Below are 16,590 nucleotides of genomic sequence, written 5' to 3'. Positions count from 1 at the left end.
AGATAGTTCTCCTTTGACTCTGTGCTAAACTGAGAGAGAGCGCCATCTGGCTGAAGATACAGTAGCTGATTTTGATGTGCCTTTTTATGCAGAAATTATTATGAATGTAAGAAACTTCAACATGTCAGATAGATTTGTGCTTGTATTGTGTGTCAGTAAAAATATTTTGTGTCAGATTTGGGACATTTCTATGTCTAAAAGTATAAATACCAGCAATGAATTAAACCTTTGAGAGGCCTCATGAAGAAGACAAGACTAGAATCTAAAAGACTAGAAATGGACAGTGACATCTAGTGGACACACACGCAAGCAGCAGCAGTTCTCATGTTAACCACACAAGCACTAATTAAATTTAATTCCAGTCTAGTCCAGATAATTTGTGAGTAGCCGTAGTAGATATTCGTTTATCAGAGGTGACTGTGTCCAAGTTATGCATTTCAGGAAGCCAAATGAGAAAATGTTCTCCCTCCTTTGGTTGGACTACTATCAACAGCCCAGAGTTTAGTGATCTTAAAGAACGTGCTGGATTGTAGGGCGAAAGCAGATTGGTTAAATACACAGTTTAGGGCCTTATAGGTCAGTATACGTTATAATTGATATGGAACTTAGTAGAGATGATAAAATAGGTGTTATATGATCATATTTTCTTGACCTAGTAAGAGAGCAGCTGTTATGAACTAATTGTATCTTGTTTATTGAGGATGCAGAACAACCAGCTAGTAATTCATAGTAATCTAGTCTAGATGTCATGAATGCATGAACTAACTTTTCTTAGATCAGAAACTGAGTATCATCGGCATAACAGAGGAAGCTAACTCTATGTTTTCTTATAATATTACCAAGTTGCAGCATGCATATTGGAAATAGCAGAGGGCCTAACACAGAGCCTTGTGGCACTCCATTTTTTACTGACTTCATCTTAGATTTCCCCCTGTCTAAATAGTAATGGTTTGATAGGTATGATCTAAACCAACTTACTGTCTGTCCCTGAATACCAGTGTAATTTTGTAGTCGAGTATTTTATGATCTATTTGTCGAACGCAGCACAAACTAGGTCTTTTGTAATTGTAACGTGCACAAATGGGGCCTGAATCCGGACTGAAATTTTCCATATATATATATATATTTTTTTTTTTGCAAGAAGGAGAACAGTTGTGGGGACACAACTTTTTCTAGTATTTTAGAAATAAATGGAAGATTTGAAATGGGTCTGTAATTTGCTAATTCATTTGGATCTAATTGTGATTTCTTTATAGGAGGCTTACTAACTGCCAGCTTGAACGATCTTGGAACATAAAGAGTTAATACTATTGAGAAGAGGCTCTTCTGCTACAGGTAACAACTCTCAGTAATTTAGTGGGTTTTGGATCTAATACACATCGTGGTTAATATATATCAAATGAATATAGTACAACATACACAGAAATTGTGTAACCTATATAATCAAACAGATTTTTTTTTTTTTTTTTTTTTTTTAAGGTACAATAAAATATTTTTTTTGCCACTAGAGGGCACTACATTCCAAACAACAACAACGGCGTAGCTTGATGGCGATGTGAAGGAGCGTGGAATGATGGGAACTGTCGTTTTAAACTCCACCGTTGATGTAAATCAGTCAGACGGGAGTCAAAAAATCATGTTCATGGATGAGGCGAAGTTCTATTTTTATAAATGTTGCGTTTAATGACATGCTTTTTGTGGCGAGGGGGGCGTGGTTCAGCGCGGTCTGTAATGGGAGAGAGAAGAGACGAGAGGGACGCAAGTAGGTCAAGTGCAAATGACGAACACCTGTGTCTTATTGCCGTGATCCGCGTGGAGAGACCGCTTATAAGCCGCACTGGAACGAGAGAGAGACTGAAGAGAAAATTGGACGCAGAGAAAGAAAACCGGTGGATCCGAGCTCTCATTTTTTAACTGTTTTGTGCCGCCGCGGTTGCCACGGTGAATGCGCGTTGTGCACGACTTTTGTTTGTTTTGCTTTATTTTAATAAAGTACGAGTCCCAGTCACGCCGACCCCTGTCTTCTTCCTTCCTGACTCTTGAACCTCATCACACTTTTATTTCATTTAAATGAATTAACCGCAAGAAAAGTAAGGTTTAATACTAAATTGGTTATCATAGATGTTACTGTATGTCGAATTCTTTGTTGTGATAACGCGGCACAGTTTTACGTGTTCTAAACAATTGTTGTAAAAGTACATTTGAACATACCCACATCATTTGCCAAAATACTGATTAATCTTTATGTATAACACATGCTATGTTTATTTACATGGCCATAAACACCAGACGTGATAAACAATGTCAATAAACTAAACACAAATCTAAAGCAATAATACTTCCCTTACATAAACATAACTATTACCGAATGCTACATTTGGAAAATATAAAATTAAGCATGCTTTGTCGACAGAACCAGCTGCAATCAGTAAAGAATAATTGTGTTCCATAACGACTGCACGAAACAAGCTAACGTTTGTTGCTTGATAGACGCTACAACTACAACTTCCGCATTTGTCCGGGACTCCACGCAGTACGAGCGGAAACCGAGGGTAACGCGGATATGACGCCACTGACTGGCGACTCCCAGCTCCCCCCTGCTCTAACGCCCCGTTTCCTTGGTTAAAATCACACTTTTCTCACGATTTAAAAATAGTTGGAAACATTTGGGATATTGTAAGTAATCAACTTAACAAAATATATAACACTGGCCTTGAGATTTTGGGATATTTTAATGCAAAATTCTTACACATTGTACCTTTAAATCAAACTTCACATGGTTCACAGGTTTTACTGAACTCAAAGCAAGATATTTGGACGAAGCAAATGTTCAATCTATTTTTTATTACATCAGTGGGGAGTTTTATGAAATAAACATTGGAGCAAAAACTAAAGACACATCAGGCACTCTCAAATGGTCAGAAGCTGTATTTTCTTTCTTTCATTAGTCGATGCCTATCATATTACAAACTCATCTGGGGTTTTTAAATTGTTATCAGGTTGTTAAAATGAGCACTGAGAAAGATAAAAAAACTATAGTTGCTGTATTTGCTAAAGTCTATGAGCTTTATAACATTGAACCTACAGTATATGCCAACAGTCAAAAGTCTGATTCGCAAGAATACTGTAAGCCTGAAATATACAGCAGAAGAGCATCACAAAAATAACACAAATGCCAAACATGGAAGCCTAATCCCCAAAACAAAACATTCAGCTCATTTATATCCTCTGCTGTGTCTCATCAAGCAGTGAGATGATTGACAGCAGCGTATTCACTGTAATCCTGATTATTCCTGATACTGACACTGTCAGGACAGTCAGATTTCTTGTGGAAATTCACCACTGCGTAATTCAGATCCTCAGCAGATGTGATGCAGCGCTGAGAGTCACCAGTGCCTTTCTCAACTGTAGCGTAAACGCAGTTCGAAGAAACAGAGGGGTTTGTGGGTAACTGGGCAGTGGCATAAACAGTGTCAGAAGAATCAGAGGGGTTTGTGGGTAATTCTTTGTTCATATTTGAAGGTCTCATATAATTCACAGCGCAACCAGAAACCTGAGGAGAGACAGATACATTTTTTTTTTACCTCTCTGAAGATCTATTTTATTATTTTATACAGTAACTGGACTCACCACTTCATGTTTTCCTGGTCCAGTCTGAGAATTAATTTCACCACCTGCCAATAACAAGCATCCTAAATTAATGACATTACTGTATATCACATTTCAACTGGTGTCTTGTGTAAATGTTTTCACACATCAAATATCTGTCTTTTGCTTGTGTCTTATTGCAGCCTATAGGTGGCGACAGAAAGTGGGAAAACAAATCAAGAAATCTATACACCCCTCGCAATGCGGCAAGTATTTTTTTCTAGTTTCAGCCTAATGCAGTTATCATTTTCATTTCCAGCCCTTATCCCTCTTAGAACCTTTATTTGCTATTTAATTTGTACCGATTTGTGCGCCCATGGGCTGCTGGTCTGAAAACGAGGAGGGTTCAGGCGCATTGTTGGCGCATTGCTATTTTGAGGAAACTGAAATGGACAACCCTTTTAGACCATGCGCCGGGCGCACCGACCATTTTTCCCGTCGTTAAACTAGCAAAAGTGGATTCAGACACATCCTAAGTGCACTTACGTCGTTCGCTTTTGACCATATGCTTAGATCCTTAAAATTGGGCCCTATCTTTTAATCTCATTATAAAAGGAGTTTCTGCATTTAAAGAAGTTAATAATGAGTTTTACCTCGAGAATGACGCTTCTTACAGAGAAACACTAATAAGAGTCCAGCGAAGATCAGAACCAGAGGAACCAGAACCAGAGGAACGATCAGAGGAGAGCCTGAAAACACAGGAGAAATAATCTGAGAATATGATCATCGCTAAATATCAAACAGATCATGGACGGAGCTTGACGTTTGACATAGGATTGGCCAGACCATGATACTAGGTTCACAGTTTTTTATGTTTCACATATTAGTGATGGGATTCTTTTTTCTTCTTTTTTTGAGCTAATTCTTTAGGACAGTTCATTTTAATGAACCGGTTCAAAAAACGATTCACCAGTTTGTTCACACAATCACTCAATATGCAATGCTACTATGTTTTATAACTACATAATATACATTGAACAAACTCATCTTAATCAACTCACCTTTTACATCGACCATGAGAAATCATAAACATTTCGAGTCAATTGCTCGGTTCATGCATGTTTGTATCGAGATATATCTAACGGCAGAACTGCAGAACCACACGTCACAGCAGTCTGAGGACAGCAGCGCCAGGCCAACAGCATCAGAGCGGAAGTTAGGGTGGTGCTGACCATAACGTCTCCTGCCACAACCACTAACCACCGACTGTAACTATAACTATAACCCTTCACTTCACTGTAACTATAAGCTCTACCTTAACGAATGACCAACCCCACCCAATCACTAAACCTACCCTTTATGATGCTATAAGCTCCACCCCAACACCGGTCTGATGCCTGGCGCTGCTGTACAAAGCAAGTGAATATTTAATTAGGCAGTTGGAAATCAGTGGAAGTTGATTAACCTATAATGACACTCAAAAGACTGCTGTTGTCTTGATAGCCCATGCCAAAATACAAATTCAACTCAATATGTAAAGCAAAAATTATTGGATTATTTTTATTTTATTTTATTTTCAACATATTGCCATATATATATATATATATATAACATATAATTTAAAATATATTAAATTAGCTTCAAAAATGTACGACCATGAATGACATGTTTGTATTTCAGCACAAGAACACCTGATGTTTTTGGAGATGCTGATAGGATGCTAGAAGTTCTGGAAACGCTTGAGAACGGTGAAGTTTTGACTGATGAGACAGAAGAAGCAGATGATGATGATGATGATGATGATGATGGTGGTGGTGGTGGTGGAGATGGTGATGAAGATGGTGTTGTTGTTTCTGGAACTTCTTTATATAAAACAATAAAATAATGAATGTCTAAAGGAAGTTTTTTTTTTTTTTTTCATACAGAGAACTAGACATCACGTGTCTACTGGTAAATTAGTAAAGTGTTACTGATGTTTGTCACACATTCACTACCCAGAATTCATGTTTTCTGAAACACAGACACTTATCAAACAGAATCGCGAGCTGTTAGTTTGAGTTTCCAGAACTGAAGCCTGTGGTTTCACACTGATTAATACAGTGCAGCAGAGTGACTGGTGAACACTGTTAAACTGCAGTAAAAGTGTGGTAAAAGGACTCACAGCAGTTCTAAAAGCTACACTTCTACAGCATTCAGATGACCACACCTGTACTAATGTTAAAAACGGTAATACTGTGTCCAAATTACCACACTAATGCTGCAGTACCAAACACTGCAGTGATAGGAAATTACCACACAGAAAACTAAAAATGCTGCTTTAAAACTGGGTCCAGATGTCCAGTTACTGGATAATTAAAAATGAAATGAAGAATAAGCGGTCATATAGACTGATGCTCTCCACGAGTGCATTAATGTTAAAATTAAACAACATATTCATGAATTCTAACACACAAAATAACAAATGCATAAATGACTGAAAGCTGCTCACCGTCGCTGATGTCCAGATTAAACTCAGAGAAGAAACTGTAATCTTCAGAAACTTTGACTGTAATTCTGTATTTTCCAGAGTCGTTCTTATTCAGATCTCTGATAAACAGATGTAAGAGTTCTGCAGATCCGTCATCATGAACGGAGAATTGTCTGTCATGTTTCCATTCTGCACTTCTGCTAGTGTTTATTACAGTAAAACATTGATGTGTTTTACCATATTTACAGACTTTCACATTGTTCTTGTCTTTCTTCTCATATTTAAAGCTTATATTGACGTTTCCTCCTGAATATCCTCTCACTGTCCTGTTTTGTTGACCTGTTAAACACAAACCCAGATAATTTGTCATTTTGTTCTCAATATAAACACATTTCTGCTCACTTTGCTGCAACATTTATGAATGTAATTCAAGATTATGTGTAAATCTTACATTAGGAGATAAAAAAGGTTGATGGCGTCTGTAATGAGTTTCACGTGTAAACGTCAGTAATTACAGTCAGTGTTGAGTATCGTGATGTTGTGGAGATCATCATGAGTTTGAGGGGCTCAGTTACTCACCTGTTAAAACCTTCAGATTCACTTCAGTGGAGGGATCTTTTTCTGTAGTCCTATGAACTCCACACTGGTACGTCCCAGAATCCTCTTCTGTCAGATCTCTGATGGTCACTTTCAAGACTGATGCACTTGTGTTGTCATACAGAGAGAATCTTCCAGAATTAACCCATTTTTCTGTTTCATTAGTCCTGATACGGTCAGAACATCCTGGCCACTGATCACCTTTACAGAAATGCTTTGCATTTGTCTTATAGTTTTCCTCATATTTGCATGTGAACTTGACTCCTCCTCCTGAATATCCTGTCACGTTCATGGAGCTCACGACACCTACAACAAACCAGCATCTTCATTCAACACTAATACACACTGAACTGAGATTCATTTTAAAGTGTTTTAAAGGAAATGTCACCATATTGGTTAAAGATTAAGACTTTTATTCATGGTTTTAATCTCTGTTCTTCTGTGATGTGAACTTGAGTTCAGATTCTTACCAGGAATCATCAGCAGAGTGAAAGTCCAGATGATCTTCATTCTTCTCTCTTATTAAATGATCTTCTCTGTTGTTAGTAGATTCAGTTCTTCTGAAGCTCTCGATGTGTGTTCAGAAGAGTTTTGAGTGTTTATTTCCTGTTTACATGTTTAACATGAAGAGCTAAATGTGTCAGAGATGCCCACTTCCTCTGAGAGAGAGAGAGAGAGAGAGAGAGAGAGAGAGAGAGAGAGAGACAGAGAGGGGAGGGGAGGGGAGGGGAGGGGATAGAGAGAGAGAGAGAGAAAGAGAGAGAGAGAGAGAGAGAAAGAGAGAGAGAGAGAGAGAGAGAGAGAGAGATTAAACAACTTTTATTTGATCACCATTTATATCTCATATACAGTATATTCACAATAATAATATAAATATATATAAAACAAGTAATTAATATTCTAAAACAACTGACCCTCAAAAACTACACACAAGATATAAAGATATGACAAAATTATGCTAAAACATAAAACATCAAATATATAAAAAAAAAAAAAAAAAAAAAACTTGATGTGTGACTGAGCAAATGTGTCAGTTTTGAGACAGGACGTTCAGATTTAAATCCTGTCACTTCTTTAAGAATTCCACCCAGCTTCCACCCATCATCGCCCAAGAGGTGTCTGATTTTTCCAGCCCCATTACGCTTCAAACAGCAGATACGCTTACTGAAGTAGTAAGGAGACTGAAGTGTCCTGTGTCATCACTACTCCGATCCACTTTAAAAACTGTTTTCTACTGAAACATTGACTTGGGAGTAATCTCTGACGGACTCACCTTTCCCAAGTCCATTATGAACAAATGTTTATCCAACCCGAGCCCACCTGCGTTCTTCAAAATGAATCTTGCAGTATGGGCCCAAGTCAAGTCTTTGTGATATAAAAGTCTTTGTGCTGCTTGTATACCTCCTTCATGGACAGGTAAATAAAGTGCTGCAGCATGGATCCAGTGTGCCCCACTCCAAAAACGGTTCACAATTGTCCTTTGTATTTTACAAAACAACTCCAATAAAGGCTCCATAACAGTCTTCTTATGCCAGAATGTTGAGGCCGCCAAATTGTGGTAATAGCCAGGTCCATTTAGACAATCGGGCTATCACTTTCTCCAGCAATCCCTCCCAGTTTCTCATCTGAAAATGTTAATTTCCTAAAAAAAAACGAATGTTTGTATCCCCTCTCCACCCCAAAGTAAACCACATGGTAGTGTTGGAGGTCCTACCTCTTCCCACTTACCAATAATATATCCCTCACTTTTCCACCAGTTCACTTTGGCTGAGGAGGATGCTTTTTCATATTTTCCAATCATTTCCATTAAAACTTTCACATCATCATGACCTTTTATAAACACGGTGACATCATCAGCATACGCTGACAAGGATTCTTTAAATGTACTTTGTAAATCTGGAATTGAAAAACCAGTTAATTATTTCCTTAATCTGCACAAAAAATGGTTCTATTACTAGACTATATATCTGTCCACTGTCCAAGTGGACAGCCTTGTCTGATCATTATAGGTGCACTCAGTTCCCCTCCAGCTTTAACCATAACAAATACATTTCTTCCACACCTCTAGGGGTGCTATGGTGCCTAAATGTTCTCTTAAGTAAAGGCTGGTTTGTAGAGGAAGTGAGTAGAACAGCAGCAGTAGAAAGCATGGCTTAACTGCATTTTTTGCTATATCCTGGTTGGGAAATGTTCCATTTCAAGCTCAACTTAAAGTAAGGATTTGTTTTCTTTCCTGTTATTTAAAAGTATGCCTTGATAATGATGATGATGATGTTTGTTGCTAAGAAGTTTGATACAGTTTATTTAGTGTATGTATTTTAGAAGGACTCTTCATCTGTGATTTTAACACTGCATATGCAAACTAAATATGGATTTAAAGTCCAGAGGGATGTGATCTTGGGACTTTTGGCTTGCTTATGACTGTTCCTGATTTGGAAGAGTCTGATGCATGAGAACTGTTATCGTTTGGAGTGAATTCATCGCAAATGGTTGGATTATTCATCTATTAAAGGACTGCTTCAACTTTGGACATTGTTTGATGAACTATACCTTCAGATAAGACTTACACAGATAAATTTTCACTTTATTGAATTGTGCATCCTAATGAATGTATACGTTAGATTGTTTTGTTTAATGTAGTTGCTTTTTCTTTTTCTTTTTCTTGTATTTGCTTTTTGGGTGTTGACAATTCTTTTTGTTTGCATAAGGATATAAAAAAAAGAATATAGTGTTTATTCATTTGGGGAGTATTTTTCCTTCGTGAACAGCTATTAGGCAAACTGAATCCCCCATTATTGCGTTGTATAACTTTACAATATTACATGTAAATATTTTTTAAGTTTGTTTGCTTGTACCTTTGAGAATATTTTAGGGTGCTTTCACACTAGCACTTTTGGTGCGCACCCGGGTTCGAATGACGTCATAGTTCGGTTCGTTTGGATGATGTGAACGCTGTTTTCCGAACTCGGGTGCGCACCCGCGAACCGTACTCGAGTCCGCTTAAAAAGGTGGTCTGGGGTACGGTTCATGTGAACTCGGGTACGATTCGCTGCTGATATGAACGCAATCGTACCAAATTGCGGAAGTGAACCGCTATTGATGACGTATAATGTTGTGCGTGCCTGCGTGCGTGTGTGTTTAACAACTGTAAAAGGGTCTATACGCTTACCTTGACGAAAACAGGGATTGACGCATGCAAGCAGAGAGATGATTTCTGCTTGCCTCCACAAGAATTGTCTTCGGCGCACATCCCGCTGTCTTTGGAACGGTTTTAATACTTTTGCGGCAGACAGACGCAAGTGTGTTTCTGTATATTTTCTTTGAAAACAAAACCAAAGGTTAAAAAAAAGAAGAACAAATGTGAAGCGAGCAATTCTATCCATTTTGACGCCTTTTCATAGCAGTTACCAAGCAACACGAGTACGCGCCAGCTGCAGCTTAATGATGCAAGCGTACCACGGTTCGGATGCAAATAATATAATGTGAACACAGTCCATTGGGGGCAGGGGGAGGGGGGAGCAATCGAACTCGGGTTCGGAACAGACTATCGAACCAAGTGTGAAAGCACCCTTAGATTCTTAACACAGCAACGACACTGGTCTCCAGTTTTTAAATAGTCCCAAGTCTCCTTTTTTAGGAATTAACTGCACTATATCTTTATGCCCCTTATCTTTGATCGAGCAAATTCTTGTTCTTATAAGCGCTCCTTTCACGTTTTCTTGTAAAAAAAAAAAACACCCAAGTTCTTCTTATTTCTTATTTCTTATTTAACCTTTCATTATTCACAGTTCCCTTATTGTTTAACATGTATTTTTCCAGAAATGCAATGTCTCTTTGTAAACTGTTAAAGGAGCTGTATGTAAGAAATGTATTTCAATTAATCATAAAATGGCCCTGATATGTCACTAGACATTAAGAAATAATGTTAATTTCAAATACTTATATCACTGACAACAGTAGTCCAGCCAGGATATTGTCATTTAAAAAGTGAAGTTGCAGCCCTCAACTGATGTTGATGTTGTCATGTTGTGTTTTGGCCTGAAGCGCCACCCTCCACCTATCTACCAATCACGAAGTCAGTAGTGTTTCGGCATCCGGGTTGCCAGCTCAGCTCTAGTTACCACAGCTGCAGCAACAAACGTTCGTGCTGGATCCTGCAGTCTATCTGGCAACCTCGAGTCAGGGGGGAGGGGGAGGGGGAGGGGATACACCGCTCTACAGTAATTTGAAAGTGATTGCAGTACCAGTTTTGGCCACAATCTTACATACGGCTCCTTTAACTGTTGTTTTCATCAGTGCAGTATTATGTGAAGTATAGTTTTGACAAAAAATATATTATTATCTTTACCTACAACCCATCATTGACCAAGATTTTCAAAAGTGTCTTTCTTAAGTGTCCATTAATCCCAAAAAAACTTTAACTTTTCATAGAAACTAATAACTTGTAATAATTTGACATTAAAATGCCAAACATACACAGTGTCATCAATTTTCTAAATGACTGATCTCAATTCCATAAAAAACCCACATGCTCATGTCCATTAATTGGAGCATATACATTATTTAAAACAAATGTTATTCCTTCAGACTCTACTTTAGTTAACAGTGCTCTTCCTTTTGCAGTTTCATCTACTGATAGAATATTTACATTAAAATCTTTGGGAAAAAGAGTAGCTACCCCAGCACTTGTATTTGTGCCATGGCTCAGAACATTTCCCTTCCCACCACATACCATAATCATTACTTGTATGTGTTTCTTGCAAACATACTATATCAACTTCTTTAACAAACTCTGAAATCATGGCTAATTTATTCCTATCTCTGGCCCCATTTGTATTTAAGGAACCCAGTTTTAAAAGTTCCATAGAAAAAATGTAAACAAATACAGATACAGGAAATAAAGTATGAAATTCACCTTGTGCATTTGAGCATTTGAGCATTCTAGTTTTGCAAAGCTCTTGTTTCTTTCCGTAATTTAGCTAGAATCTTCTTCAGCCTAAACCACTTCTTCTTATGTAAGGCTTCATAGCTAACACATTTCTGCATTCACACCACTGACCATATGAATTTGTCTAAATCATTGAAAAAATCTTTCACCATTTTTCTCAGTTTTTAAGTCCAAAAAATCATTTTTTCTCTTTCACCGAATATGTTTAATCTATATTCTGCAACCCAAACTCAGAAATGTCCAACAATCCAGACAATGTATCATCCTCCCAAAGCCAAGGTTCAAACATTCAAAATAGGCTGATTTATATCCTCTGCTGTGTCTCTTCAAGCAGTGAGATGATTGACAGCAGCATATTCACTGTAATCCTGATTATTCCTGAAACTGACACTGTCAAGACAGTCAGATTCCTTGTTGAAATTCACCACTGTGTAATTCAGATCCTCAGCAGATGTGATGCAGCGCTGAGAGTCACCAGTGCCTTTCTCAACTGTAGCGGAGGAATCAGAGCGGTTTGTGGGTAATTGAGCAGTGGCATAAACAGTATTGTAAGAATCAGAGGGGTTTGTGGGTAATTGAGCAGTGGCATAAACAGTATTGTAAGAATCAGATGGGTTTGTGGGTTATTGGGAGTGTCTTTAATGTCCTCATAATCACAACCAGTTTGAGAAACCTAAGGAGAGACAGAGAAATTGAAGGCATTAGAATTCATAGTGATTATGAATAAAAAAAAATAAACATCTTTTTTCAAAAGTGTGTTAAACAGTTTAGAAGCAGATCTTCTAGAAGTGGTAAATGCCTCACTTCTCTCTGGGAGTTTTCCAAACTCCTGAAAAAGAGCAATCTGGATAAGACCATATTAAGCAACTATAGACCGATCTCAAATCTTCCTTTCATAGGCAAGATCATTGAAAAAGTTGTTTTCAATCAGCTGAACAAATTCTTATGCTCAAATGGATACTTTGACAATTTTCAATCTGGTTTCCGACCGCACCGCACCACAGCACAGAAACAGCACTCATAAAGATAATAAACGATATTTGTTTAAATACTGATACAGGCAAATTATCAGTGCTGGTACTACTCGACCTCAGTGCTGATCGACCTCTCAGAGACGGGGCACCCTATGGCACCTGCGTCCAGACCTCTGGAAACTCCATGTCTGGTCCCTGGACGGGACGCGGAGGTTCTAGGGACCTGCATGCATTTTCGGTCGACGAATTGTGCCTAGAATAACTTCGGTGTGTGATCCCTGCGGCGATCCCATATGTGTATTCTTCCACGACCAGCTCCCTGCGGTGAGCCCATGTCTTTCCCTTGGCAGAGTCTGCTCTGCCGTCACTGTCCAGTGTAGCCTCCCCCTTCGGGCTGGAGTCACCCCAGTGACATTCCATATGTTGTACTGCCCCTTCGGGCAGGATGTGGCTCCGCAGCGTCCTTTCCCCGGAAAGGCAAGCTTTCCCAGTGTTATCCAAAGAGTTCCTCTGTGTGGGGTATAATGGAACAGCAGTTGAACTCCCTCTACGCAGATCTTCCGCCCCAGCCAATTGGGGGTCTGAGAGTCTTGCGTAGGGCGCTGGATGTGGCAGCATCCGTGGCGTTTTCCAAGGGATCCCAATTACGTCGTCACGTTGACGTTACATTGAACATGAGCGACTGAAAGGGAACGTCTCGGTTACTAATGTAACCCTCGTTCCCTGAACATGGTTCGTACGGTCATGAAAAACCTGGAAAAGCCATGGAATTTTAAAATGGCAATTTCCAGGCCTGGAAAAGTTTTGGAAAATGAATAAACTCAGAAAGTTTTGGAAAAGTCATGGAAATTTGTTTTTCAAAATATCTGTGTACTATTTCATTGATAATATTGGTTAAACAAATTGCAATACTTTTTTCGTTCGGGCGATCAGTCACATCACGTGACGTTATGCTCTCTGCGTGGGGTTACGACAGCTCAGTTGCAGCTGAGCAAAAATGATCAATGTCGATTTAATAATATTTGGCTTCAATCTGAAAAGTATAATGCGTGGCTTGAGAAAGACCAGGACCCGGGACGTGCAAAATGTAGACTTTGTCATAAAACGTTTGACATTTCGAACATGGGAGAAGCAGCGCTATCTAGCCATGCTAAAGGTGCAAAGCACCAGTCTGCCGCTGCAGCTGCGTGCCAGTCAGCTTCCAACCCGATCGCTAGCTTTTTCACCCAGGTGACTGACGTGACACCCTCTGCAAGTTGCAGTGCTTCCCTGTCCTCCACCACAAAGCAAGGGACCATTTTGAGTGCTGTGTCCAGAAACGAAACCCTAACTGCAGAGGTACTGTGGGCGCTAAAAGTGGCTAATTCACACTATTCTTACAAGTCTTGTGAAGACATAAGCCAGCTTTTTCAGGTCATGTTCCCAGCAAGATTTACATGCGGTGAACGCAAGTGCTCATATATGTGTACTTTTGGACTGGCTCCTTATTTTAAGAAACTGACTTTGGCTAGTGTATCAAAGCAAAGAGTATATGTCATGTTATTTGATGAAAGCCTGAATCACTATTTACAGGCTAAACAGTTAGACATGCATGTCAGGCTATGGGGCGGGTCCGAGGTAAAGACTAAATACATCAGCTCAGAGTTTATGGGCCATTCATCAGCTCAAGACATCGCTGAAAAAATCAACAACTTGCTTTCTGAGATCAGAATCAAGAATCTTGTCCAAATCTCAATGGACGGGCCGAACGTGAATTGGAAAGTATTTGAAACTCTCCAGAAGCAAGTGCAGAATGATGTGGGGAAGTCACTAATCAATATAGGTTCATGCGGGTTGCACATACTACACAATGCGTTCAGACATGGATGTAAATCCGCTGGATGGGAAGTCGAACACGGACTCTCTAGCCTGTATTGGCTGTTTCATGATTGCCCTGCTCGTCACGAAGATTTTGTGACCGCAACCGGATGTGACATTCCCATGCTCAAGTTTTGCAAGCATCAGTGGATTGAAAATATCAGTGTGTCAGAAAGAGGATTGCTGCTCTGGCCACATGTCAAAAAATACATCAACATGGTAGAGAGAGGTGAACTTCTCAATCCAAAAGTGAAGTCGATTGATGAGGTGAAGATGCGATGTGCTGATCCTCTCTTTCCAGTGAAAGTGAAGATATTTAACAGCATTGCGAGAGAAATCGACCCCTTCCTCACCATGTATCAGTCAGACCAGCCCATGCTGCCTTTCCTTTCTGATGACATGTACAAACTGATTAAAGGTAAGGATAAACATGGATTGTGTTAATGTTTTATTACACACATTGCAGTAATTAGAAACGCACGCAAATATATAAAATGGAATTTTGTAGTTTTTTGTTTTTGTCGTTTTTCATTTCACAAATCTCATTAACTCATTTTCATAAGTTTAAGTAGGTTAAAACATATATATATTTTTTTTACATTTTAAAATTTTGTTTCGAAATGCGAGACACGGGGCAATGGAATGAATTAAACAAAGTCTAGAGAAGTTTTTTTTTTTTTTTTTTCTTGAGCGACACCTACTGGCATAGTGTTTATTTTTTTTGTCGCTTTTTCCCTTATAACAGCAGAAATTACTTTAAATACTCTGTCATAGAGATAAAAAAATATGTAATTAAAATATATGAGTAACGTGAATGGTAATTGTTTAGACTATATATTTCATTTGTCTAGTGTTACACAGCTATTGTAATGTTCCTTCTTGAAGTCCAATAAATTAATTTATATTTAAATGTTTACAAAATAAAAGTGTTTAGTTCAAAAGATAATTTAGAAAATTATTTGATTGTAAATTTGCAAATGAAGTGATCAAACTGAATAATAAAACCCCTAATTTAAAAAAATAAAATTTGCAGGCCTCATGGGACGATTTCTGAAGGAAAAGCACTTGCAAGAGGCCACATCTACACTAAAGCTCCTCCAGGTTCCTTTTATCCTTTTACTATCCAAGGATAGTTCTCAGATTGATATTGGCTGGTGGCTCAGAGGCTCATTGTTGACCATGTCAGATCTGTAGGGGGCATAACCAAGGTAGAGATCACAAAAGAGCTGCTTATTTCGGCTGCAGGAGCCAGGCAGAAGTACCATGGCTACTTGGAAGAGGAGAAGAAAAAGAAAGAACAGCAAGCTGTTGACTTGAAGAGGAAGGCCCTCACATATGATCTAGATGATTTAATAAAAAGAAGAGGGCTAGAATGGAGGTAGACATTTGTGCTCTTGAGAAATCAGCAGATGAATATGCTGAAAAGGCAGAATCTTCAAGCAATCTCACATTTATCACCAAATCCAACAGTTTCCGCCGAACTGCAAAAGAAAAGAAAGCATCTCTGCAGAAAATCGGGAAAACAGATTGACGAGAAGCTTGCAGAAATGAAAAAATAAACTCTGTTGATTGTTTTTGGGATATGGAGAATTCAAATACAGATGTTAACTTGTTAAAAATGGTTATCCAGTGAAGTAAAATTTCCTTCAGTTAAAGTTAATGACAATGTTGCTGGACACTTTTATTTATTTTATTCAGTTTTACATTGTTGTCTCTCATTGATTTATGTTAATAGCCTCCTATGGATTTATGTTAATACATGTCTAAGGAGTTGTCAGGATTTGACATTATTTATTTTTGTGTTATTGTGTCAGCATTATTTAAATACGTGTTTATTTTGTATTAAACCGCATTGCTTGTTCATTTATTTTATTCAAGATATGCTGTGGTAAATTTGAACATGGATTTTTATTCTTATTTCACATGAATACACAGACGTTTTATGGAACATTAAGTCATGAATATTTACCTTTAAGTCATGGAAATTTAATGGTAAAAATGTGTACGAACCCTGCCTGAAGGAGGGAACGGGACACGTAACGTCCCGTCGCCACCGTTGCTGACCATCGCTGCATGGCCGTCACAAATCTCGGCTCCTCAGCGAAAAACAATGTGTACGTGCGCCCGCCAACGTTCATTGGCTCGTTCTGTAGACACTC

The 16,590-nt window shown here is 38.6% G+C and overlaps 1 protein-coding gene across 2 annotated transcripts; it reads right to left on the bottom strand.

Annotated features, from left to right (window-relative positions):
* Positions 1-2,713: 2,713 nt before the first annotated feature.
* Positions 2,714-7,951, bottom strand: LOC311286815 (uncharacterized protein). 2 transcript variants are annotated; one of them, XM_084403111.1, is made up of 7 exons: positions 7,123-7,951; positions 6,635-6,958; positions 6,077-6,394; positions 5,280-5,450; positions 4,242-4,337; positions 3,631-3,674; positions 2,714-3,553 (listed from the first exon to the last, which is right to left on the bottom strand). In XM_084403111.1, exons 1-7 carry the CDS (start codon positions 7,160-7,162, stop codon positions 3,242-3,244), a joined length of 1,305 nt encoding a protein of 434 aa, XP_084259237.1. In that variant the 5' UTR covers positions 7,163-7,951; the 3' UTR covers positions 2,714-3,241. The 2 variants fall into 2 exon arrangements, with proteins under 2 accessions (XP_084259237.1, XP_084259238.1); XM_084403112.1 differs by having other exon boundaries at positions 5,280-5,447.
* Positions 7,952-16,590: the final 8,639 nt, after the last annotated feature.

Source organism: Rutilus rutilus (assembly GCF_951802725.1).
Source record: "Rutilus rutilus genome assembly, chromosome: 2".
In the NCBI taxonomy this organism is placed as follows: Eukaryota; Metazoa; Chordata; class Actinopteri; order Cypriniformes; family Leuciscidae; genus Rutilus; species Rutilus rutilus.
This window is presented reverse-complemented; position numbering and strand designations above follow the sequence as displayed.